We start from the raw sequence: 26272 nt of genomic DNA, 5'->3' as shown, positions 1-26272 counted from the left end.
AGCCCTTCACCCCTTAGGGCTATGGTAGTGTTGTACAGTTGTGGGGAGTGGGTTTTGGGGGGCTCAGCACCCAAGGTAAGGGAGCTATGCACCTGGGAGCAATTTCTGAAGTCCACTGCAGTGCCCTCTAGGGTGCCCAGTTGGTGTCCTGGCATATGAGGGGGACCAGTTCACTACGAATGCTGGCTCCTCCCATGACCAAATGGCTTGGATTTGGTCGTTTCTGAGATGGGCGTCCTCTGTTTCCATTATCGCTGAAAACCGGGGACAGCCATCTCTAAGGTCGACCTAAATGTTAAGATTTGGGTGTCCCCAACCGTATTATCGAAACCAAAGATGGATGCCCATCTTGTTTTGATAATACAGGTCTCCCCGCCCCTTCATGAGGATGTCCTGCGAGGATGCCCTCAGGAAAACTTGGACACCCCGTTTGATTATGCCCCTCCACGTAAACTGACAGCAGATAGCTGCAAACATTTACACGGGGCACTGAGCTAGCACAGGTGCTTGTGCCGAAAGTTAGAGCTTTCTATAACAGCAAATACGCATTTAATTGTCATTTTAAGAAATTGTGCTTAGTGCACTCACTTTAACAGGCATCTTTTGAGAATTACCCCCCTTGGTTTGCAGAGCAGAAGGGTCTCGGTGATTGCTCCTACCGAGTCTAACTGATAGCATCAAGTCAGGGCTGCATTGATGGCTTAAGTATATTTTATGAGAGCACCTTCTCTCATATTTACATTTTGTCCAGCACAATATGTAGAGGAGAGCTCTTCCAGCAGGGTCTGTCCTTCCATGTTAAATTGTACAGCGCTGCGTAACCCTAGTAGCGCTTTAGAAATGTTAAGTAGTAGTAGTAGCCCCTCATTACCTCTCTATCCTCATTTCCCCTTACGTTCCCGCCCGTAACCTCCGCTCACAGGACAAATCCCTCCTCTCAGTACCCTTCTCCACCATTGCCAACTCCAGGCTCCGCTCATTTTGCCATTGCCTTCACCCTATGCCTGGAACAGTCTTCCTGAATCCCTACGCCAAGCCCCCCTCCCTACCCATCTTCAAATCCTTGCTTAAAGCTCACCTCTTCAATGTTGCTTTCGGCACCTAACCTTTATACCTTTCAGGAAATCTAGACTGCCCCTATTTGACTGACTGTACATTTGTCCTTTAGATTGTAAGCTCCTTTGAGCAGGGACTGTCCTTCTATGTTAAATTGTACAGCGCTGCGTAACCCTAGTAGCGCTTTAGAAATGTCAAGTAGTAGTAGTAGTAGTAGAGTGGAGGAGTGGCCTAGTGGTTAGAGCACCAGTCTTGCAATCCAGCAGTGGATGGTTCAAATACCACTGCTGCTCCTTGTGATCTTGGGCAAGTCACAGGTACAAACAGATTGTGAGCTCTCCTGGGACAGAGAAATATCCAGAGTACCTGCATGTAACTCACCTTGAGCTACTACTGAGAAAAGGTGTGAACAAAATCCAAATAAATTATTTGAGATTCCATATGGAATGTTGCTACTATTTGAGATTCTACATGGAATGTTGCTACTATTTGAGGTTCTGTTGCTATTATTTGAGATTCTATATGGAATGTTGCTATTTCACTAGCAACATTCCATGTAGAAGCCTGCCCTTGCAGATCAGCAACGTGGCCGCGCAGGCTTCTGTTTCTGTGAGTCTGATGTCCTCACGATCAACACGTTTGTTACGAAAACCAAGAGGGATGAGCAGAGCTGCATGACTGCATTTTGCTAGGCTTTTCTTTTCTTTGATTTTCATTGATAAATTTTCAGTCATTAACAAGTTGGAGACTGGATTTGGGTTCGTAGACAGCTCAGTGAGTTATTTCCCTTTTCTGCAAGGTTCTAGTAGCTGTACAAGCTGCAGTCACTTTCACTGGACTGGGCTGTCAGTACTGGAGAGACCACGTGATCCTTCTTCAAGCCACATTACGTCACAACCCACAAAGAACCCTACTGCTCAATTTTAGGATCTGTCATAGAAACATAGAAAATACGTCCAAGACCAGGCAGCCTATCCAGTCTGCCCATCCATGACATCTTCTGTCCCTTCCTCTCCCATAGAGACCCCTTGTGCTTGGCCTATAGTCGCTTGAATTCAGACCACCTCTACTCAGAGGTCATTCCACACATCTACCACACTTTCCATAAAGAAGAATTTCCTTAAGTTAGTCCTCAGTCTGCCCTCTTTCACCTTCAACCGATGCCCCCTCATTCCAGAACTTCCTTTCAATTGAAAGAGACTCACCTCCTGTGCATTTTTGCCATGGAGGGATTTAAATGTCTATCATATCTCCCCTCTCCTGCATTTCTTCTGAAGTACACAATTTGAAATCTTTTAAGTCTGTCCCCATACACCTTTTGACAAAGACCACTGATCATTTTAGTAGCCGCCCTCTGGGCCAAGCACCATGTTTTATCTTTTTGAAGGTGTGGTCTCCAGAACTGTACACAGTACTGTAAATGAGGTCTCACCAGAGACTTCCCGTACACAGGAAGTTCTAATTGGATCAGTCCCCAAAACATAAAGAAAACACTTAGCTTCTGGGTTGTTGATAAGACACAAAAACGTGCAAACAAAGTCAGTCACACAGACTGTAGCCAAATTGTTGCTGCTTAGATTGTGAGCCCTCCTGGGACAGAGAAATATCCAGTGTACCTGAATGTAACTCACCTTGAGCTACTACTGAAAAAGGTGGGAGCAAAATCTAAATAAATAAATAATAAATACCGTGAGCTGTATCATGACCAGTCAGTAACGCTGAACACAATCCGTCTTCAGTCCACTCTGATTTGCTAACATACCCTGTGCTCATAAAAGCTCACCCAACATTGGGTGTGAGGCAAAACCAGGAAGATTCCCCTTACAGATAATCACACCAGAAAAAAAAAAAAAGTAACTTCTAGCATCACCTCAGTAACAGGACAAACTTCCTCCTTGACTAGGCACTTTGAGTGGTAAAATGATCCCCTGCCATCACGTCTCCTACCACCCAATCTCTTTTCCTGAGTCCTCTTTCTCTTCTTGGAGCTTCAAGCTACTTTTCGGGATTCTTTTCCTTCTCTACCACTTGGCCTGGCCAGCAGGAGAACATGGCTGGTGGTCCATCACTTCTAACCCAGCTGCTGCCGGCTCTTCTTCCTCTGGCATGGCTCAGATAACCTTCTGACCCACATCAAAAGGAGAAATGCCAGTGAGTAACAGAGGGTTGACCTGCTGCATCTTTTCTTTGTCCCTTCAAGGAGAGGAAGAGATAATGATTGACCATCCTTCATTGGCCCCACAGGCTGTGTCTGAAAGAGTAGGGTGCCACATGGCATGCTGCTTCAGCCTTACAGGCAGGGCTGCCGAGAGACAGAGTTGGGCCCGGGGCAAGGCCAGCACCCCCACCTCCCCTTGGGCCGTAGCTGCCACCGCCACCCCCCTGCCCCCTTACCTTCCTGTCTGCTCCTCCCTCGATCTGTCACTTTCCTGTTTTCGCATTAACGCAATCATCTGGGTCCCGACATACAGGAGCAGGAGAGAGACAGACCGAGGGAGCAGAACCTTTTGCCTGCCTTCGGAAGCCTTGCCAGCACCGGGCCCCCCTTGCTTACTGGTCATGCATGGAGGGGGCAGTAGTGCTTCCTTGTGTATGGCACAAGTTTCACACCCCAAAAGCTGGCCTTGTGTGCAGCTGACAAGAGAAAGCCCCTGGGCCCTGATGGCAGCTAAAGAAGAGTCATGAGATTGGGAAGAGGAAGTGGCAGGGGCCTGAAGAGGATCAGTGGCACATTAAGGCCTTGAAGGGTATGGAGGGGCAGCTGGGGGTGGGTGTGGTGGAAGGGCATTCTCCCTGGTTAAGTTTTTACAACTCAAAACCTGCTGTAGGTTGTGACATCTTTTATTAAATGAACAAAACAAAACTGCATATGTCCTAGCTGCGATTTCAGGTCTGAAGAAGGGACCTCAGAGACCTAATGCACATTTATTTGAATTAACAAAATTACCTCACAACATGTCCCATTTCTCCTGATTCCAGTATGGCAAAAGGCATCCTGACAGAAATGAATGTTGTCTGGTAATAGAATTCATTGCTGCCAGATGACGTTCCATCATCCACGTAATGTTATTTGTGGCTCTGCTCATGTGATGAATCTTATACCTGAGCGGTGGTACTTACCGCCAAGGTGACCCGCTCTCGCTCCATGAGGTCTGCCAGTTTCTGGAGCAGTCTCCCTCTGCCTGCAGCATCTATTTGTCTCCACGGAGATCCCCGTTCGAATGCAGCTCTTGCCGCCTGCACCGCTCGGTCTACGTCAGGCTGCCAAAGCAAGGTTAACAAGGTCACAGAACTAAGAGGGAGAATCCTCTAAACACAGAACAGAGTGCAGACTGGTAAGTGATGTGACAACATGGGGTAGGCTTCCTCCACCTCCTCATCTCTGTCACTTGCCTTACTCTCTGCCCTGTCCCTCCCCCCTCCCCCTCATCTCTCTTACAGTAGCATTTCTAAGCTAGTTTACTCGGTACCAGACTAAATGACAGTGTATAGAGACCATTCAGTCGGCCGGGCAAGGTGTTTAAGGTTGAGAACTGTTGATCCATGCAAGTTACCTGCTCTGCCATTGGCTCAGGGTGATGGAGGCTCCATCCTGCCTTTTTCTGGGCTGTAGACCAGGGAGTCAGCTCTTCCTGACTATAAAAACGCCCTGGCAGCTGCTTCTCTGGAGGTCCTGTTCCACTAGCTAGTCTGTCCCCCTCCTGCAGTAGAGTGTAGCTCCGCTTTTGCACCAAATGTTTTTGAACTAATTGTGTCTGAATATCTGCCAGTCAAAAAATGGTCCCTGTCCTCCACGGGACCCTCTCTATCCTCCACCTTCTGGCAGCTGTACACAGACACCCTGATTCTATAAATGGCATGCATAGTTACGTGGAAAAATGTATGTGTTCTTTATAGAATAGGAGTAGCCTAGTGGTTAGTGCAGTGGACTTTGATCCTGGGGAACTGAGTTCGATTCCCTCTGCAGCTCCTTGTGACTCTGGGCAAGCCATTTAACCCTCCATTGCCCTGGGTACAAAATAAGTACCTGAATATATGTAAACCACTTTGAATGTAGTTGCAAAAACATCAGAAAGGCGGCATATCAACTCCCAGTTCCCTTCCCCTATTTGAGATTCTACATGGAATGTTGCTACTATTGGAGATTCTAGATGGAATGTTGCTATTCCACTAGCAACATTCCATGTAAAAGCCTGCCCTTGCAGATCAGCAACACGGCCGCGCAGGCTTCTGTTTCTGTGAGTCTGACGTCCTGCAGGCTCCTACCTCCCCATACTTGTTACTGTTCTGGAGGAAACTGTGAGCCCTCCAAAACCCATCCGAAACCTACTGTACCCACATATTGGTGCTCCCTTCACCTGTCTACGGTAGTGGTGTACAGTTTGGGGTAGTGGGTTTTGGGGGGCTCAGCAGACAAGGTAAGGGAGCAATGGTTAGATGTGTACCTGGGGGCATTTTATAAAGTCCACTGCAGTGCCCCCAAGGATGCCCTATGGCTTTCCTGGGATGTCACTTTTTCACTATTCTACGTGATGCCAAGCTTTCTATTTCTGAGCCTTGTGTCTATTGTTTATCATTAGATTTGGGCTTTGAATTCAGATCTATAGATGAAAAGGAGGTCTCATTATATATATCTAAATACAAAGTGCTATTTTTCCATACTTCATAGCAAGAGTATACATTCCCTAATTGCCTGCCGCAATGCAACTGAAGCTTTTACCTCTTCAGTGCATGTAAATGGTTTCATCCCTATGTGGATTCTCTGATGCCGTGTGAGGCTTTCTTTCCAACCAAAGCTTTTACCACACTCAGGACATGCAAATGGTTTCACTCCTGTGTGTATTCTCTGGTGCATTCTTTGTTTCTGAAACCCAACATACGATGATTTTCTTAATTGCCAAAAAATGCCAAGTAACAACCTTAATTCCAGAAGTATGTAGTTCACAACTCACTTTGACCAGAGAGACGATGTCATATTTTGTCACTAAACACACAATTAAGTTCTGGAATTTGTTGCCTGAGGATGTGTTTAAAAAGGGTTGGACAAGTTCTTTGGAGGTCAGGATTTGTTGCCTGAGGTCTGAGACATTCTGGTCAGTGAGTTATGAACTACATATGTCTGGGACTAAGGGCCCTGTTTACTAAGCAACGCTAAGGGCGTGATAGCATTTTTAGCATGCGCTAAAGACACCCATAGGAATATATAGGTGTCTCTAGTGTTTAGCACGTGCTAATTTTAGACACACACTAAAGACGCCAGTGCGTCTTAGTAAACAGGGCCCTAAGTCAGAATTGAACACAGGTGCGGACGCACCATGGAGTGATACAAAGGCTCTCTTTTGGGAAGTATGAACTCCCCCTCAAATCACAAGTCAGGAACCTTGGAATACAGCTAGATTCAACATTTACTCTGATTCCCCAAATCCAAGCAACCTTCAAGAGCTGCTTCTACTATTTGCGACAGCTATGCTGCCTCTCGCCTTACATCGAGAAGGTAAATCTTATCCCAGTTGTGCATGCCATGGTAACATCAAGACTGGATTACTGCAATGCACTATACAATGGTCTGACTACAAAGGGCCTGCACCAGCTCCAGTTGATTCAGAATGCAGCAGCAAGACTCACAGAAGGTTGCAAGCGACGTGACCATATCACACCATTTTTGCAAAAACTTTATTGGCTACCAGTACAATATAGGGCTAAATTTAAAACTCTATGTCTGATCGTCAAGGCCCTGAAAGGAAATGGCCCCGAGTATCTGAAGAATAGGATGATCCTCCACACCCCGCCAAGGACACTAAGGTCCTCCCAAGGACTATCACTAACTACACCCTCTCCAAAAGACATTATACGATGTGATACCCGCAAGCGAGCCTTCTCCGGAGTAGCCCCCACACTCTGGAATGCATTGCCTGAAAGGCTCCGCTTAACACAAGACTATCTCTACTTCAGGAAGAAGGTGAAAGCTTGGCTCTTCAACCAAGCCTTTAATGGAAGTAGTAACTAACTTGTTAGTCTCACTCACACACACAAGGATTGACTCGGGCTGCACATACTGCAGCGGGACATGTTTATCCACTCCTACCCTAGCTGAGATAAATATTTAACCATCTCTCTGACCTCATATGCAACTTTCTTCAAATCAGTCACCTTACTTTCTAATTCTTCCTACTTTCTTACCCATCTATATGTTACAACTTTGCCTTACCCTTCACTACCAATTATAATGTTCTATTACGTATTGTTGAAACCACTCAAAATCTCCCCAATAGAATACTCTTTGGTAAACACAACCAAATAATCTACAAAACCAAAGATAGGAACTAACTGTCTGCAAATAGCCCTACCTTGAATTTTTCCTCTCCTTACACATTATGATGTAAAACATATTCTTAGTATGGTATATTCTTATATATATATATATATATATATATATATATATATATATATATGTGTGTGTAAGGGAACCCTCAGAAGATACCACTAATAGGCAATATCATAAATTCTTTTGCCTAGTGGCATAGCATCTCTTCATTGGGCTGTCCCTTGATTCATTATTTTGTAGTGCTATTGCAAACACATAAAAAGTGCTCAAACTACATGTGCTCTAAACAAAAAACTTATCTTTTCTTAAAGTCGTGTCCGTGTCTCTCACTGCTGAAATCCACTTAGGCTTCCCCTTATTGCGCCCGACGCCGCGGGTTTCAGTGCTTTCGTCAGGGACTCGGGTTAATTGCCCACAACAGATTCACAATGGTCTGTAAGCTGAGACATCGGCGCTGAATGCTTATGCTGCACTCGTCAGTTCTTTGTAGGCGCTATTTAAAGGCTACCAACAGCTGTCGCTTCAATGTGACGTCACTGTAAAAAACAAAAATCTTGAACTAAGTGTAGTCCAACCAGACCCCCTAAATAATGTCCTAACTAAAAGTAGCATCTTATCCCACTACACAAACTACTACATCCCAATATTTTCTCTTTCACTTACAGTCATTAAAATGAAAATTGAAAGTATTGGTCCTGATAAATCGCTAGTCATTGTAAAAGAATTAACTCGGATCATGGAATTCCATTCCACAGTTTCATTCAGTCCCTGTGGGCTAATAGTTTGTAACCTATGTATCCACCACTGCTCTCTCCTAGTTAAGATTGAAGTCATGTCTTTTCAGACCTCAGATGGTTTATAATAGAGCAGGTTCCAGAGTCAAATGGAGGGCGGGATCGTACTTCAATCTTAACTAGGAGAGAGCAGTGGTGGATACATAGGTTACAAACTATTAGCCCACAGGGACTGAATGAAACTGTGGAATGGAATTCCATGATCCGAGTTAATTCTTTTACAATGACTAGCGATTTATCAGGACCAATACTTTCAATTTTCATTTTAATGACTGTAAGTGAAAGAGAAAATATTGGGATGTAGTAGTTTGTGTAGTGGGATAAGATGCTACTTTTAGTTAGGACATTATTTAGGGGGTCTGGTTGGACTACACTTATTAGTTCAAGATTTTTGTTTTTACAGTGACGTCACATTGAAGCGACAGCTGTTGGTAGCCTTTAAATAGCGCCTACAAAGAACTGACGAGTGCAGCATAAGCATTCAGCGCCGATGTCTCAGCTTACAGACCGTTGTGAATCTGTTGTGGGCAATTAACCCGAGTCCCTGACGAAAGCACTGAAACCCGCGGCGTCGGGCGCAATAAGGGGAAGCCTAAGTGGATTTCAGCAGTGAGAGACACGGACACGACTTTAAGAAAAGATAAGTTTTTTTGTTTAGAGCACATGTAGTTTGAGCACTTTTTATGTGTTTGCAATAGCACTACAAAATAATGAATCAAGGGACAGCCCAATGAAGAGATGCTATGCCACTAGGCAAAAGAATTTATGATATTGCCTATTAGTGGTATCTTCCGAGGGTTCCCTTACACATATATATATAAGAATATACCATACTATGAATATGTTTTACATCATAATGTGTAAGGAGAGGAAAAATTCAAGGTAGGGCTATTTGCAGACAGTTAGTTCCTATCTTTGGTTTTGTAGACTATTACGTATTGTTGACATTGCTAGTATACCATGCCATACTTTGTATTGTTTTCGAATATTTTTACTGCTCTAATTGCCTATTGCTCATGTTTGATCTATTACTGTACACCGCCTTGAGTGAATTCCTTAAGAAAGGTGGTAAATAAATCCTAATAAATAAAATAGTTCGCAGCAATGCATTGAATCACAGATGGAGCTGTCACTGAACTGTCTCACCTTGTCACCTTCTTCTACGTCGCAGATTTTCTGAAGGGTCGCTGGGTTGTACGTTGGGAATTTCTTGCCACTGGTGGAGCTGTGCCATTCGTTGTTAATAAAGATCTGAAGAATGAGAAGAGACAGTGTACCGTCAGCAGAGAATTTCAGGCCTGTCACTCTTTTCAGCTAAACAGACTATAAATGTTTGTTCATATGCTGTCTGCTTTGCATAGGAGCCAACTTTTCAAAATGATTGGGGGTGCTGAAATTTTTTTTTTATAGGTAGTGCATTCCCCCCTCCCTCTCCCCTGCCCCCTCCCTCTGCCCCTCCCCCCTCCCACTCCCCACCGAGTTCCAAGGCCCCCCTCCTCCCTCACTCCCTCCCTCCCTTCGAGTTCCAGGACCCCTCCTTCTGAATTTTAAAAGTCATCTTACCTCGTCAGGGTTACGGCAGCAGCAGAGAGAGAGAGAAGGGAAGACTGAACTAAGCGCCGAGCCTCCACGCTTCTCACCGTGAGGGCGGGACCAGAGCTGAGAGAGAGAGAAGGTAAGACTGAACTGAGCACCGAGCCTGCACACTTTTCACCGTGAGGGCGGGACCAGAGCTGAGAGAGAGAGAGAAGGTAAGACTGAACTGAGCACCGAGCCTGCACACTTTTCACCGTGAGGGCGGGACCAGAGCTGAGAGAGAGAGAGAAGGGAAGGCTGAACTGAGCGCTGAGCCTGCACACTTTTCACCGCTGCTGCCGCCGTAACCCCGATGAAGTCTTTTAAAATTTGGAGAGAGGGGGCCTGGAACTCAAAGAGAGGGAGGGACGAAGGGAACTTCCGGTGGGTGAAATATTGGGGGTGCTCGAGCACCCACAGCACCCACGGAGTCGGCGCCTATGCTGCTTTGTAACGTTCATGGTTAGAGGCTGGACATTGGGGAGCTGCATTCATGCAGTACTGTTGCAGCTGTACTAAGGATTCTGTAGAGAGATGTGTTGGAAACATATTTAATTAACTTCATATTACCATGTCTCAAGTGATTAGGAAACTATTTAAAATGCTGCTGCTCCACTTGAGTTTGATTCCAAAGAGGATTAGGAAAGATGAAGAGACAAGGATATAAAAGGAGAGGCACATCTGGGTAGGGTTGCCAACTGGATCCAGATTTGCCTGACAGGGTTCATTCTGTTCTAGGTTTACCCCACAGCCGCCGAGAGACATAGCCAGGCTCAGGGCAAAAAAGGCCCTCCACAAGCCGCCCCCCCCCACACTCGCACTGCCACTCCCGCCTGCCCGCCCCCTTACCTTTCTGTCTTTGCCTGCAAAGGCCTTTGTCTTTGCCTACAAGGAGGGGGGGGGGGCCCAGGCCCAGCAAGCCACTTCCTGCGTGCCTGCTTCCATGGTCTGTCCTCTCCTGCTCCTGTCCATGCTGGGAATCAGGACCTGGATGATTGCATTAATGCAATATCACAGTATTGCAATCATCCTTGTCCTGGCTGGCATGCAGGAGCAGAGGAGGAAAGACCTGGAAACAGCGCTGTGCCAAGGCCCCCTCTTAGAGGCCAGGCCCAGGGAATTTTGCCCCCCCATCCCCCCTTGGCAGCTCTGGTTTACTCATTGCATGTAGGGATTTGAGGCCTTGTTTTCTTAGGTAATCTCGTCCTAGCTTTATCCACTGAGTTAACTGGTCAACAGTCTGAATATTGGCCGGTGCCGGTTAACTTCGGGGTTGCCGCACTAACACCGATATTCAATGCTGGAAGCCAGCCATGCCCTGACATTCAATATTCAGGGTTAATTATATAGTAACATAGTAGATGATGGCAGATAAAGACCTGTACGGTCCATCCAGTCCCCCCACAGCTGCAAGTGGCTTACAAGACACTATCCCCTAGATTCCAGAAAACTAGCCCACACTTAGCACCCAAAATTGGGTGCAGATCCCAGATCGTAGCCCAAAATAATTAGTTAATGGGCTCCAATGATGTAATCGAGCCCATGAGCACTTAATCGGCATTAATTATGATTTGGCACCGATCTGGCTAGGCGCTAGTCTGTAACATTGGGTGCCTAAATGGGATCGTGTGTAACTCAAAGGGGGCGTGGCTAAGGGAGGGGCATGGGCGGGTCAGGGGTGTTCACAAAAGATGAACTATTACAGGATAGTGAGGATCCATTTCCAATTTGTGCACCAGAATTTAAACTGGGTTTCAGCTGACATAAGTGTTGCCATACCAGGACAGACCAAAGGTCCATCAAGCCCAGTAACCTGTTCCCAACAGTGGCCAACCCAGGTCACAAGTACCTGGCAAGATCCTGAAACAGTACAATATATGTTATGCTGCTTATCCTAGAAATAGTCAAAAAAATAGAAAAAAATGGCAATGCTCTGCCTTATTAATCTTGTAGAAATACACACCTATAGATAGGGAGAGCAATTTACTCCAACTGTGATATGTTACTTGTAAAGGGACGTCTCATACTGTCACGAAGGCACAATGCGCCATATTTGTATCAAACCTTTGCACTTGTGACACTGTATAATCATTGACTGCCCCCAACCTCCAATAGTGCTCGCAATTTGCTCATAGCGTAGCAACTATTACCATGTAAAAGAAGTCTATATATACCAGGTGCTGACAACAATTTCATTTTTAATGATTTTTTTTGCGCACTACTGTTGAAACTCTGCAGTTTAGAAAAACTGAAACACAGTTGAAGAAACTTAGTGGTAATGCAAAAATTCAACTTATCTGAATGTTGCTCAGAGCTACAGGCCACTATGTTATCTTTTCAATTCGTGTAATTGTGGATCTCTTGTGCTCCGAAGGTTTCACTTGTCAACATTTAATAATATCTCCGTTGTCCGTGCCAGCCCGACAGGAGCCTGTTTCACACTCTCATGCTTTGTCAAGGGAAATCAGCACAAATGTTTAACAGCACCCGGTGCAGATAAGTTGAATTTTTGCATTACCACTAAGTTTCTTCAACTGTGTTTCAGTTTTTCTAAACTGCAGAGTTTCAACAGTAGTGCGCAAAAAAATTCATAAAAAATGAAATTGTTGTCAGCACCTGGTATATATAGACTTCTTTTACATGGTAATAGTTGCTACGCTATGAGCAAATTGCGAGCACTATTGGAGGTTGGGGGCAGTCAATGATTATACAGTGTCACAAGTGCAAAGGTTTGATACAAATATGGCGCATTGTGCCTTCGTGACAGTATGAGACGTCCCTTTACAAGTAACATATCACAGTTGGAGTAAATTGCTCTCCCTATCTATAGGTGTGTATCCTAGAAATAAGCAGTGGATTTTCCCCTAGTCCATTTTAATAATGGTCTATGGACTTGTTTTGTCTTTTATGAAGCTATTCAAACCTTTTTTAAACCCCGCTAAACTAACTGCTTTTACTACATTCTCTCGCAATGAATTCCAGAGTTTTATTACACATTGAGTGAAGAAATATTTTCTCCGATTTGTTTTAAATGTACTACTTTGTAGCTTCATCGCATGCCCTCTAGTCCTAGTATTTTTGGAAAGAGTAAACAAACGATTCACGTCTACCCATTCCAGTCAACTCATTATTTGATAGACCTCTATCATATTTCCCCTCAGTTGTTTTTTCTCCAAGCTGAAGAGCCCTAGCAACTTTAGCCTTTCCTCATAGGGAAGTTGTTCCATCCCCTTTATCATTTTTGTCACACTTCTCTGTACCTTTTCTAATTCCACTAGATCTTGTTTAAGATGCAGTGACCAGAATTGAACACAATATTCGAGGTACGGTCACACGATGGAGAGCTACAAAGGCATTATAACGTTCTCGTTTTTTCCCCATTTCTTTCCTAATAATACTTGCCATTCTATTTACTTTCTTAGCTGCTGCCACACACTGAGCAGAGGGCTTCAACACATCATCAACGATGACGCCTATATCCCTTTCTTGGTCGGTGGCTCCTAACGTGGAACCTTGCATGACGTAGCTATAATTCGGGTTCCTCTTTCCCACATGCATCACTTTCCACTTGCTCATATTAAACGTCATCTGCCATTTAGACGCCCAGTCTCCCAGTCTCGTAAGGTCCTCTTGTAATTTTTCACAATCCTCCCACGATTTAACGACTTTGAATAACTTTGTGTCATCAGCAAATGTAATTACCTCACTAGTTACTCCCATCTCTAGGTCATTTATAAATATATTAAAAAGCAGCGGTCCCAGCACAGACCCCTGGGGAACCCCACTATATACCCTTCTCCACACATTGTTGTAGTTTGCCACTATTTGATGAAACATGTAGCAAGAATATGGCGGTGCAGGTTTTGCCCACCAAATGTTACAAAATATAAAATGTGTCCCCCCCCCCCCCCCCAATAGAAAAAGGTTGGACAAGCTTGGCTTAGTTCTTAGGACTGTCTTGCAATGTCCTGAGAAGGTAATGGTAGCAGGCTTGAAGCTTGCATCACCAAACCATTTGTCGACAAGGGCGACTGGCCAGTTTGGTAACAGGGGGAGGGAGGGTGAGCAGCTTCCCCTTCTGGTGTTAGCCCGGGTGTCACTGGCAGGTCACGGTGGAGGCTTTGCTTGCCCAGACTGCTTGCGCAGGGGAGGGAACGTGATGGGAGCTGTACAAGTGCTTCTGATTGGAAGCGTTCATTAAATTTGTCTGTGGTGGAAAGAATTCTCCAATGGGGATTCCTTCTTGAGACCCTCGAGGTGGAACCAGATGGGAGAGCATAAAAGGGGAACCCTCCTCAGAGCATGATCCTTCCCCCCGGTTTGCCAGGGATGGACTGAGAGTACTCTGGGCCCCCTCTCCACATTGCCCACACTACCACCAACACCTCCACACTAACACTACCGCAGCCCCCACACACTACCACCCCTCTACTTGAAGGGTCCTGGTGGTCTAGTGGCTTGTTGGGGGGGGCAGGAAAGAACCCACTCTTTCCTGCCCGCCTGCAGCTGTTACTCTGCCCAACACCGTCGTCCTACGGTAGTCTCACGGGTCTCGACAGGCTCATGAAACTGCCACAGGGTGTCTCGGCAGCCATTTTGAAAGCACGGTGGTGCCGGGAGAGAATAGCAGCAGTGGCCAATAGACTACCAGGGCCCCGGGTGGGCTGTAGTGTGCTGCTGCGGCACTGGCAGGCAACCAAGTACAACCTCTGGGCAGTCCACCCCTGCCATTTGCCTACCTACTCACCAGGTGTTCAAGGCTGGTATATTATTGCAGCTTCGGTGAGAGTTGGTGGGCACCCCAGCTAGAAGCGCCTTCAAAGGAGGCCATTTGAAGTAGGCCTTAACATTCACCAGGTGGCCAATGTTAGGTTTATGCTCTCAAGCTCAGTCCAAGAGGTTCAGATCTACTTATTTTGCTCTTGCTGTTGTGGCAGGGCAAAGATTTTTGGTTTGTTGTTTAATGGTTTATTGCTCGGGTAACATATTGTAACCACCTATAGAACGAAGCTGCGGCCTATGTTTTATACCAATAAATATTCATTAACTAAATGTTTTGGTTCAAGTTGTTGTAATTATGGTAAGAGTTGGAATACTCTCACATCCCCTGTTAGTCTAACTTAGGAAGGCATTGCCTGTTCCCCTTTATTAGCTCATCCTTACCATGTCTTGGTTTTAGAAGAGGAACTTTATTTATTATCTCATATGTACCTCACATTTTCCCAACTGCGTCAGGCTCAGTGTGGCTTACAGCGCACCGCAGAGGCAGACGCCAATGCAGTAAAAGTAAGTTAAAACAACAGAAAACCTACATAAGTAATAATGGGGAGGATGGGGAAGGGACGGAAGGAGCAGGGAAACCAGGAGAGAGGAGGGAAGGGTGGATGCGTCCAAAATTGTCACTAGATTGATGTGTATCAAGCAGAGGAGACACATGCCGAGTCCTTGGGATAAGCTTTTCCAAACGACAGGGTCTTAAGTGATTTCCTGAAATTTAGATGGTTGGAAATGGTTTTCATAGTAATCATCGCTTTTACACAGAATCCCTCCCCCAACCAATTTTAGCAAAGGTATACAGCACTATGTCCTTTTTGGAAAAGTAATTAAGTAAAAATACTACTAATTTCTATAGCACTACAAGACATACCCAGCACTGTTCACTTGAACATGAAGAGACAGTTCCAGCTCAAAAGAGCTTACAATCTAATTAGGCCAGACAAACAGGACAAATAAGGGATAAGGGAATTACTAAGGTGGGAATGATAAAAATGGGTGCTGAACAATTGAGTAAGGGTTAGGAGTTAAAAGCAGCATCAAAAAGGTGGGCTTTTAGCTTAGATTTGAAGACTGCCAGAGATGGAGCTTGACGTACCGGCTCTCAGGAAGTCTATTCCAGGCATATGGTGCAGCAAGATAAAAGGAACAGAGTCTGGAGTTAGCGGTGGAGGAGAAGGGTGCAGATAAGAGAGATTTACCCAGTGAACTGAGGAATGAAGGGAGAGATGAGAGTGGAGAGGTACTGAGGAGCTGCAGAGTGAATGCACTTATCTCTCTATATAAAAAGCAACACCAATGTTCTAGGAAGCCTCCAGCCGGAAGTGTGAAGGGGGCGAGATATCCGGTTTCCCTATGAGTGTCTGCCCCGCCCTCTCTGTAACACAGTCAGTGAAGGAAAACAGCAGAGCACGAAATCAAATCGCTGGCTCTGTAACAGTGAAGGACTCAGAGGGGGGAGGGGAGAGAGGCCAGAGGGCAGGGACACACACACTCCCACATGCACACAGAAGAAAACATTGCTAGCCCCCGTTTTATTTGCATCAGAAACGGGGCTTTTTTACTAGTAGGTCAATAAGAGGAGTTTGAATTGTATGCAGAAACGGATAGGAAGCCAGTGAAGTGACTTGAGGAGAAGCCTAATATGAGCATAACAACACTGGTGGAATATATATATTTTTTTGTTACATTTGTACCCCGCGCTTTCCCACTCATGGCAGGCTCAATGCGGCAGGCGATGGAGGGTTAAGTGACTTGCCCAGAGTCACAAGGAGCTGCCTGTGCCGGGAATTGAACTCAGTTCCTCAAGACCAAAGTCCACCACCCTAACCACTAGGCCACTCCTCGTGCAGCAGAATTTTGAACAGATTGAAGAGGAGAGAGATGGCTAACTGGGAGACTTGTGCGAAGCAAGTTGCAATAGTCTAAGTGAGAGGTGATAAGAGTGTGGATGAGGGTTCTGGTAGTGTGCTCAGAAAGGAAAGGGTGAATTTTGGTGGTATTATAGAGAAAGAGACGACAGGTTTTAGCAGTCTGTTGGACAAGATGCTGGGCTTGATGGACCTACGGTCTGGCCCAGTATGACAATACTTATGTACTTATGTACTAAGGTTACGAGCTGATGAGACAGGGAGGTTGAGAGTGTTATCCACAGAAATGGAGAATGGGGGAAGAGGAGAGGTTGGTTTTAGGGGGAAAGATAAGAAGCTCAGTCTTGGCCATGTTTAGTTTCAGATGGCAGCAATGTCCGACAGGCAGGCTGATGCTTTGGCCTGAATTCTTGCTGAGATTTCTGGTGTGGAGAGGTAGATCTGGGAGTCATATAAATATAGGTATGTGGGTTGGAATGGGTTAAAATTTGGAAATATCAATTTGGAAGGAGATATTTGCTGTACTGAGTGGTTGTTTGTGGGTTCAGTGTTTCGGTGATGAATGTCTTTCTGATTTTTACATCTCTTATCTTTTAGAAATAGCGATTAATCAAATGATGACAAATAAAGGCAGAATGTTATTCCCCCTCCCCCCCCCCAAATAAAATCTAGCAACAAGGTCATAACATGGAGACAAATTTCTTCTAAACAAGCTACAGAATTGCGCAAAGGTTTCTCATCCGACCTACTCACAGAAACTTAATGTTGCAAGAGACCTCAGGCAGTCTTTGCTACAATGTAACCACAGGAATTAAACACCTAATGCTAATCTGTTCACAGATCTCTCAGAGGTATCAGGAGTGTATTTGGCCAGCCCATGGCTCAGCCCTTACAGTCAAGTGTGGCAGTTAATTGAGGTGATGGCTAGGGCTGGGTATTTGTTTTGTAACAAAATGATAAATGCAATGGAAAAAGCGTGTTTCGGTTTAAAATGAAAAATAAATACAGCAAAATTATATATATCTTTTCTTTTGCTTGTTTTCTGTGCATGCTCAAGGCTCCATACTTGCCCGTGCTTTTGGTATTAGGCCAGTTGAAGTGTCACCACCTGGGGAGGGAGGGGAGGTAAGGACGGAAACAATTGTGGGGGATGGTGGAAAGAAGGAGAGAAATTTTGGAAACCACAGTGTGGGGGGGGGGGAGGAGGGGTGGAGAGAGAGGGAGAAATATTGGACATCACAGGGAGGATTGAGAGGTAGGGAAGGAAAGAAATGCTGGAGACCAAGGTGGGGGAAGGGTGAGAGGTAGGGAAAGAACGAGATACAGGATACCACAGGGAGGGAGGGGGTTGAGAGTTAGGGAAGGAGAGAGATGCTTGACCCTGGGGGGGGGGGTGCAGGATTTGACTGTTAGGGAGGGAGAGAAATGCTGGAGACCAAGGTGGGGGAAGGGTGAGAGATAGGGAAGGAAAGAGATACAGGATACCACAGGGAGGGAGGGGGTTGAGAGTTAGGGAAGGAGAGAGATGCTTGACCCTGGGGGGGGGGGGGGGCAGGATTTGACTGTTAGGGAGGGAGAGAAATGCTGGAGACCAAGGTGGGGGAAGGGTGAGAGGTAGGGAAGGAAAGAGATACAGGATACCACAGGGAGGGAGGGGGTTGAGAGTTAGGGAAGGAGAGAGATGCTTGACTCTGGGGAGGGGGTGCAGGATTTGACTGTTAGGGAGGGAGAGAAATGCTGGAAGGTGGGGGAAGTGTGAGAGGTAGGGAAAGAACAAGATACAGGATACCACAGGGAGGGAGGGGGTTGAGAGGTAGGGAAGGAGAGAGATGCTTGACCCTGGGGGGGGGGGGGGTGCAGGATTTGACTGTTAGGGAGGGAGAGAAATGCTGGAGACCAAGGTGGGGGAAGGGTGAGAGATAGGGAAGGAAAGAGATACAGGATACCACAGGGAGGGAGGGGGTTGAGAGTTAGGGAAGGAGAGAGATGCTTGACCCTGGGGGGGGGGGGGGGGCAGGATTTGACTGTTAGGGAGGGAGAGAAATGCTGGAGACCAAGGTGGGGGAAGGGTGAGAGGTAGGGAAGGAAAGAGATACAGGATACCACAGGGAGGGAGGGGGTTGAGAGTTAGGGAAGGAGAGAGATGCTTGACTCTGGGGAGGGGGTGCAGGATTTGACTGTTAGGGAGGGAGAGAAATGCTGGAGACCAAGGTGGGGGAAGGGTGAGAGATAGGGAAGGAAAGAGATACAGGGAGGGAGGGGGTTGAGAGTTAGAGACGGACAGAGATGCTTGACCCTAGGGGGGGGGGTGCAGGATTTGACTGTTAGGGAGGGAGAGAAATGCTGGAGACCATGAGTGGTGGGTGTTCAGAAGTAGAGAAGAAAGATGATGGACTCTGTGCAGGGGCTATGGGATGATAGCTAAGGGTAAGGGAAATGCTGGAGTTGGGGGGTGTAGCTTGAGTGGGGGTTTGGGGCAGAGCTTGGGCCCCTCCAAACAAAAAGGCATTCCGTTGACTGGTCTGTATAGAGGTAGATGAATATGTACGTGCATTTTAGTATTCACTTAGCTTTTTTAGTAATTTCATCTTTTGCTCATTCGGTTTGGAATTCAAGGAAGCGTAATCAAGACACATGTATTAAATTTAGCCCTATAAAAAGGAATCCGCTAATCCTTATCCAATGGGTCATTACTTGGGTACCATAATTGTAACCACCTATAAAATAAAGCTGCAGCCTTGTGCTTTACATAAATAAATATTTGCTAAATTTAAGAAGTTGTCTGGTCAATTTGTTGTTGTTAATTATGTTACAAAAGGGAAGATGTCTCACATCCCCTCATAATGCCTGCCGTGTTCCTGTCCACTCCGATGCAGACTTCTTGTTAGGAAATGGGTCTTGATGTGGCAGATTTTCAGCATTCACAGGTGTCCAGGACCCACACTTTCTTCTTGCCTTAACTGCCTGTAAGGAACCAGGAGAGAGAGGCAAATGGAGGTTGGCAAGCCGGTGAGGTGGTCAATGGGGCTGGTCAGAAACTAGGTGTGGAGGACGTGTGGAGGACGAAGTGATTAGACAGGATGACCAAGAAGGAAAAGGCTGCAAATGGTGAGGGGGGAGAGACAGACAGAGGAAAGTAGATGAGGACTGACATGGGGGTGAAAGATAGAAAGGAATAAGAGGCTGGGGGACAGAGTGAGATGGCGAGAAAGGGAGGCAGGGTTGGGGGAGATGGGCTGGGCAGTCGCTGGAAAGTTGATAGGCAGGTGAAAAGTTAAAAAAAAAAAGAGGGAAATTGAGGACTGAAGGGTGGGAAGGGAAGTGATTTCTGAGCTGATAAAGAGACCAAAAAGAAAGAAATAGAGGAAAGAGCTGAAAGGAAAAGATCAGATCAGCATCCAAGACAGATGTGTGGGAGAAATGGAAGAAGACAGGAGGAGAGGAAAGAGCTTTAGGTCCGACATGATTGGATAAATAAAGGTGGAAACAAGTATTTTGCATCTCTGATGTCTCTGTATTTTGCTCAGTACAAAAGGAATTCTTCTAGTATATAGTTTCTGTATAGAGATCTGTAGCAGTTCTGGTACTGGTACTGTAGAGCCCGGTATAATCGCAGTGTTGCCTTTTCAAAGATAAGGTTGTTGCTGTTTGAGCCCAGGAACAGGTTATATTATAATATGATTGAATTCTGAGTGTCCTTTTTGTACGATTTTGTGTTACTTCGCAGTTTCTGGTGGTGGAGGGACCATGTGTTCCCCTACTGAGGTGACAAACTTTTGTGTGTTGGGTTATGATCTTCTCTCATATTTATAATGGCTGTTTTATTTTAGGTATGTTTATTTAGATTTTGCTCACACCTTTTCCAGTGCAGGTGTAAGTGCATAGCCAACTGACTGACCTGTTTCCAAAACAAGTAGGCTGTTTCCTGATGTCTAGAAGGGAGTTTGGAATCTTTGAGATTTTAAGGTTGTTTGTGAGTTTTAACCTTTATTTTTTGTAATTGTTATTTTAATTGTATGTGTGATTATGATTATGGTTGTTTTATTGTAACCTGCTCAGCTGTTTAGATATGCGGGCTATAAATTTTGTTAAATAAATCTTGTTTTTTCAGATCGTACTCTGGAATGCAAGTTATACTCTTTGGAAACTTTCACTTTCTGACGGAGGAAAAGACTTCAGAAATTCTGCACAGTGCTCTGGCACTGTTTCTATTTGCAGACTGCTTCCTTTCCTTTGCCAGTGATTGACCACTCTGTTTAGGATAAATCAGTCTAAAAAAAACCTCCTTGTAATTTTAAAGATATGCTGTATAAATTGTTTTTCATTTAATCATCGCGTTTTTAGTTTTTTGTTCTTTTACACTTTTACACTTATCTGAGTTGTGGCAGAAGTCCCGCAGAAGAAATTAGCAGGACCCACAGAAGGGCAGAGTGTGGTGGTTGAGGGTACGACTCCTGAGGAAGCAGACAGAAGAAACGGAGGCTCTCTGTTGAGCGTTCCCGACTGCATATGCCACAACTCAGATAAGTGTAGAAGTGTAAAAGAACAAAAAACTAAAAACACGATGATTAAATGAAAAAATTTAGTGCCAGAGCACTGTGCAGAATTTCTGAAGTCTTTTCCTCAGTCAGAAAGTGAAACTTTCCTAAGAGAGTATAACTTGCATTCCAGAGTACGATTTGAAAAAACATACACAGGCAAGTTCCAACATAGAGATTAATTAAATAAATCTTGGAAATCTGCAGTTCATAAGAAATGGTTTGAGCCATCTTCCAGAAGTCAAACCTTTTGCAGTTGGAGATGGTTCTGAATGCCTGAGAGGTCAGCAGACTCTCCTCCAAACCCCAGGTCCAAACTAGAAGTAACCTGTAACTTCAACCAGGTGTAAATAATAGCAATAGGAACATTTTCCAAGGGATAGGTGTACTGCAATTCCAAAAGAGGGAATGCAAAGTTACCTTGAAGGACCACCGAAGCATACGGCCATATAGAGGCATATACCCTGTTTCCCCGAAAGTAAGACCTAGTAGAGGTTTTCCTGAATTGGTAGATATAAGGCCTCCCCCGAAAGTAAGACCTAGCAAATTTTTTTTTTGAAAGCAGGGCCGCCGAGAGCCGGACAAGGCCGTCGCCGGGCCCCCCCTCCACTCACCCTCCGTCGCTCCTGGAACTAACCTTAAACGCCTCCTTTCTCCTTCGCAGCAGCAGAGCAGACCTCGCCTTCCTTCCGTGCCCCGCCCTCACGGACGTTACGTCAGGCGAGGGCGGGACACGGAAGGAAGGAGTGGCCTGCCCTGCTGCTGCGAAGGTGAAAGGAGGCGTTTAAGGTTAGTTCCGGGAGCGACGGAGGGCGGGCGGGCCAACCCCGATGTTTCCCCGAAAAATAAGACAGCCCCTGAAAATAAGACCTAGCGCATTTTGGGGGGCAAAAATTAATATAAGACAGTGTCTTATTTTTGGGGAAACACGGTGTAAGTATTTTATTTATTTATTTTAAAAACTTATAGCCTGCTTAAACCTAAGCGGCTACCATTAAAAAAAACCCAACACATAATAATGGCAAACCCTGCTTAAGAAAAAAGCTTCCTGTATGTCCATGCCGATTTACAAACCTAAATATGCTTTTTCCATATGCAAATGGAAGCTAGAGCTTTTCTAAAATCACTTCCACAATGTTAACATGTCCAGCCCCTCCCATAGCTGTGGTGATAAACGGGCAATTTCCTATCCTCTAACACGTTTAATGCATTTTGAAAGCAGAAATATGATACAACCTCTGAACAACTCCTAGAAGGTTAGAAACCCCATTTGAAGGGCATTTCATTTGGGACAGAGGGCTCCTTTCCTTGCTAGGTAATAAACCTGCCTCTAACTCCCTCTAAACCGGATTTTTAGATCTTCAGGGTGTCCTTAAAAACTCAAACGTGCTGAATATTTTTAAAGAGGGGAACTACTTTCCCTCGCAAAATGTTAGCCAATCTCCAACTGTCAGCCAAGTTCTTTTCTGTTTCTGAGCATTGCTTTTATTATACAATATTTACATTTGATTATTATTTTTAAATTACTACAGAATCCTAATTGCCTGCCGTCTCCAATAATAATTTTATGTGGCCGGTACCAATGAAACGCAATAAAAATGACCCTATGCGGTAGATTTTTAAAAAAGTATTTTGGCTGGATATTTTTCCTCTGCAAACTTATTTTTGTGACATTCAGCTAAATGCCATAGCCAGGGAAGTAGCTACAAATATACGTGTAACTATGTCCAGCTGAGATTTCGTCCCGCGCTGGATCTTAGCACATTTCTCAGTTTCCTACACCGTACAATTATTAAATGCAAACCCCTTTGGGGTTGCTGTTTTGTGGATAAATAGAAGTTGCAGACGTGCAGACTGGAGGGACCGGTCAGGTCTTTATCTGCCGTCATTTACTGTGTGCTCACAATATTTCCCACTAGCATATCATATTATTTATCCAGACAGGTGGAGTGAATATTTCCTAGCTGTAAGCAGTAGAAACGAATGAAAATGTAAAGGTTGGTTCTGGCAGTGTAAATGCTGGGACCGGTGTGTGTAATGTCTGGCCGCTTCTGTATTTTCAAAAGCAGACGGGCAATGGATTTCAGTCTGCCTTAGGAAAACCGAGTGTGAATCTGAAACCCCGTAAAGAAGGGCAGGACACCTACCTTGTACTTTACATCCAGGTTTTTGATGGGATAAGGGAGCGGAAGCAGCCCATTTTCTGTCACCCCATTAGCAGTGGCCATGATGACAATGTTGGTGTTCTCTCTTAGATTCGTCCACTCCTTATCTCGGTTCTGGCCTGGAAGCACTCACTCCTTGATTCAGGTTCTTTTTCTATGAGCGGACTGAAGAGTACACTCACTCCCCCGCACAGTCCTTCTGCATCTGAGCTAGTCGTTGGTTACTGGCTGGTTTCATTTACTGCCTTAGCCCCTCTCTCGAGAACAGAGCTGATTACGTACACTCGTTGGCTCAGTTTCTCCCTATAAGCAGCACTCAGTCCCCGACTCAGCCTTTCTTTGTGGAAGCCGGACACACTCAGGGTCTCTGACAGATGGGTGCACTCACTCCGTGCCTTAGTCTCTGAGCTGCATTCAAGATTCTTCAATCTGTCTCACTGTGACCTGGATGCTGGATATACTCACTCCCTACAGGAAGTGCCTCTGAAGGAGCTCGCGATACAGAGTCCCTGCTTCAGTCACCTTCTGTGTGAGTTGCATTCAGGTACGCTCACTCCCTGCCTCAGTCACTCAGTGGAAGCTAAGTGCAAGCACACTTCCTCCCTGCTACGTGAGCTAAAGTATACTCACGCCCTGCCTCAGTCAACCTTTTCTGGGTGAGCTGGATGCAGGTCCCTCAATCTCTCTCGCAGGGTGCAGGTACACCCACTCCCCCTGCCTTTGCTCACTTTCTGTGTGACTTGGACGGAGACACACGCACTCTCCGCCTCAGGAGGAAGCCGCTCTCACTCCCAGCCGCAGTCCTCTTTCTGCATCCAGCGGGCAGCGCACGCTGCCTTTAAGGCCCGGGAGGTTGGGCGCGCGGACGCGGCGCTGATTGGACAGGGAGGCGCTAATGCCCCGCCCACAATGTGCTGCCGGCTCCGGAGCTTAAGGGCGAACACGTGGCTCGTCTACTGTCCGCACCTGCGACCACGATCCGCGCCCCCAACCCTCAGCTCCCCATCCGGTTAGAGAGCGCGGGGGAGGGGGGGACTTTCATTCACTGCCCCCCCTTCCAGCCCCAGGCAGTGAGTGTTCCCTTCCCAGAAATGCACCATTAACGCCTCACTGCACCAGCATGTGTGGCCGGCACCAAGTTTTTTTTGCAGTGACAGCAGAAACTTCCCAGCGCTTATTATTAATAGCGAATTTTTATCCAATAACGATCTAAGACAGTCTCTGCTTAACTCTTTGAAACCAGAGAAACAAAACACGCTGTTCATCTTCTCCCTAGAGTTAGACGACTGGATTTGCACGTCTAGATCGTGTGAAAATGGCTGTTTTCTAATGCAACGAACATAGGTGGTATCAGCGTTTCGGACACCTTCAGGAAACGAAATGTCAGGATATTTTAACAAGTTATTTCAAGAAATGATTTTAGGACTAGTGGCGAGGCGAGAACATATGAAATCCCGAAAATATCGGCTAGCAAGTTGCCTGCTTTCTTTGGTGCTAAATGCTCAGCTCTTGGAGATACGGTGGATAAAAACCTGTTGACAGTATTTCACGTTTCAGCTCCGATTATCTCTTCCAAACACGTCCCTGCTATTATGTCCTTAGCGAGTTCAAGCTTGCGACAGCTTTCGGTTCCTAGACGATGCATCTGGACGGATAGATACCGGGTACTGTTTTAGTTGCCAGAATTGCTCTGTTTAAATATGATGTCCTTGCCCTTATTAATTATAAAATTCTCCAAATCTTGCAAGTAATCAATGTACCAAACCAACTTTGGGCCAATGTAGCATGATACTGTGATCATCTCATTAATAAAGCCTAGACATGCAGTGGGCTGTGTCTATGAGCCTAGTTCATTCTTAAAATATGTGGCAAGACCCATAACAGTATCCCAGGGAAGGCTTTCCTTCTACAGTAACATAGTAAATGACGGCAGATAAAGACCTGAACGGTCCATCCAGTCTGCCCAACAAGATAAACTCATTCTACATGGTATGTGATACTTTTATACCAGAGTTTGATTTGTCCTTGCCATTCTCAGGGCACAGACTGTAGAAGTCTGCCCAGCACTGTTCTTGTATTAAAAGTTCTGAAGATTCTAGAATCCTAAAGAGTTACAAGATTCCGGAATCCCAATTAGTAGCAACATTCCATGTAGAACCCCAAAGAGTAACATAGTAACATTAGTAAATGACAGCAAAGACCTGAACGGTCCATCCAGTCTGCCCAACAAGATAAACTCATTTTACTTGGTATGTGATACTTTATACCCGAGTTTGATTTGTCCTTTCCATTCTCAGGGCACAGACCGTAGAAGTCTGCCCAGCGCTGTTCTTGTACTAAGTTCTGAAGATTCTGGAATCCTAAAGAGTTACAAGATTCCGGAATCCCAATTAGTAGCAACATTCCATGTAGAACCCCAAAGAGTAACATAGTAACAAATAGTAACATAGTAAATGACGGCAGATAAAGACATGATAAAGACATGTACGGTCCATCCAGTCTGCCCAACAAGATACACTCATTTTACATGGTATGTGATACTTTATACCCGAGTTTGATTTGTCCTTGCCTTTCTCAGGGCACAGACCGTAGAATTCTGCCCAGTACTGTTCTTGTACTAAGTTTTGAAGCCCCTTAAAATTTACACTCCAGCCCATCCCTATCTATTCAGTCACGATCAGGGCGTAGACCGTAGAAGGCTGCCCAGAAGTAGTTTCGCTTCCCAATTACTGGCGTTGCTACCCAATCTCCGCTAAGATTCCATAGAACCAGTCCTTCTAAACAGGATTCCTTTGTGTTTATCCCACGCATGTTTGAATTCCATTACCGTTTTCATCTCCACCACCTCCCATGGGAGGGGTATTCCATGTATTCGCCACCCTCTCTGTGAAAAAATACTTCCTGACATTAGTCCTGAGTCCAGTGGCATTTCTAGGATGGCTGACACCCGGGGCGGATCGCTGATGTGCCCCCCCCCCCGGTGCAGCACAACCCCCCCACCCCCGGCGAAAGGACACCTCCACCCCGTGAAAGGACACACCTCCCCCCCCCCGGGTGCATTTTTACCTGCTGGGGGGTGCCGCGTGCCTGTCTGCTTCGCTCGTTCCTTGCTCCCTCTGTCCCGGAACAGGACCTGTTCCGGGGCAGAGGGAGCAGGGAACGAGCAGAGCAGACA

General features: G+C 45.7%; 1 protein-coding gene across 1 annotated transcript in view; it reads right to left on the bottom strand.

The window, feature by feature from the left end:
* Positions 1–23886, bottom strand: part of ALDH1A3 (aldehyde dehydrogenase 1 family member A3) — a 68754-nt gene extending 44868 nt beyond the window's left edge. Inside the window, 3 exon segments of the mRNA XM_030189744.1 lie at positions 4177–4317; positions 9322–9426; positions 23080–23886. Coding sequence (XP_030045604.1) covers positions 4177–4317; positions 9322–9426; positions 23080–23160 — 327 coding nt within the window. The 5' untranslated portion in view covers positions 23161–23886.
* Positions 23887–26272: the final 2386 nt, after the last annotated feature.

Source organism: Microcaecilia unicolor, chromosome 1 (genome assembly GCF_901765095.1).
Source record: "Microcaecilia unicolor chromosome 1, aMicUni1.1, whole genome shotgun sequence".
NCBI classification, from domain to species: Eukaryota; Metazoa; Chordata; class Amphibia; order Gymnophiona; family Siphonopidae; genus Microcaecilia; species Microcaecilia unicolor.
The sequence above is the reverse complement of the archived record's forward strand: the minus strand, read 5'-3'. Positions and strand labels throughout refer to the sequence as shown.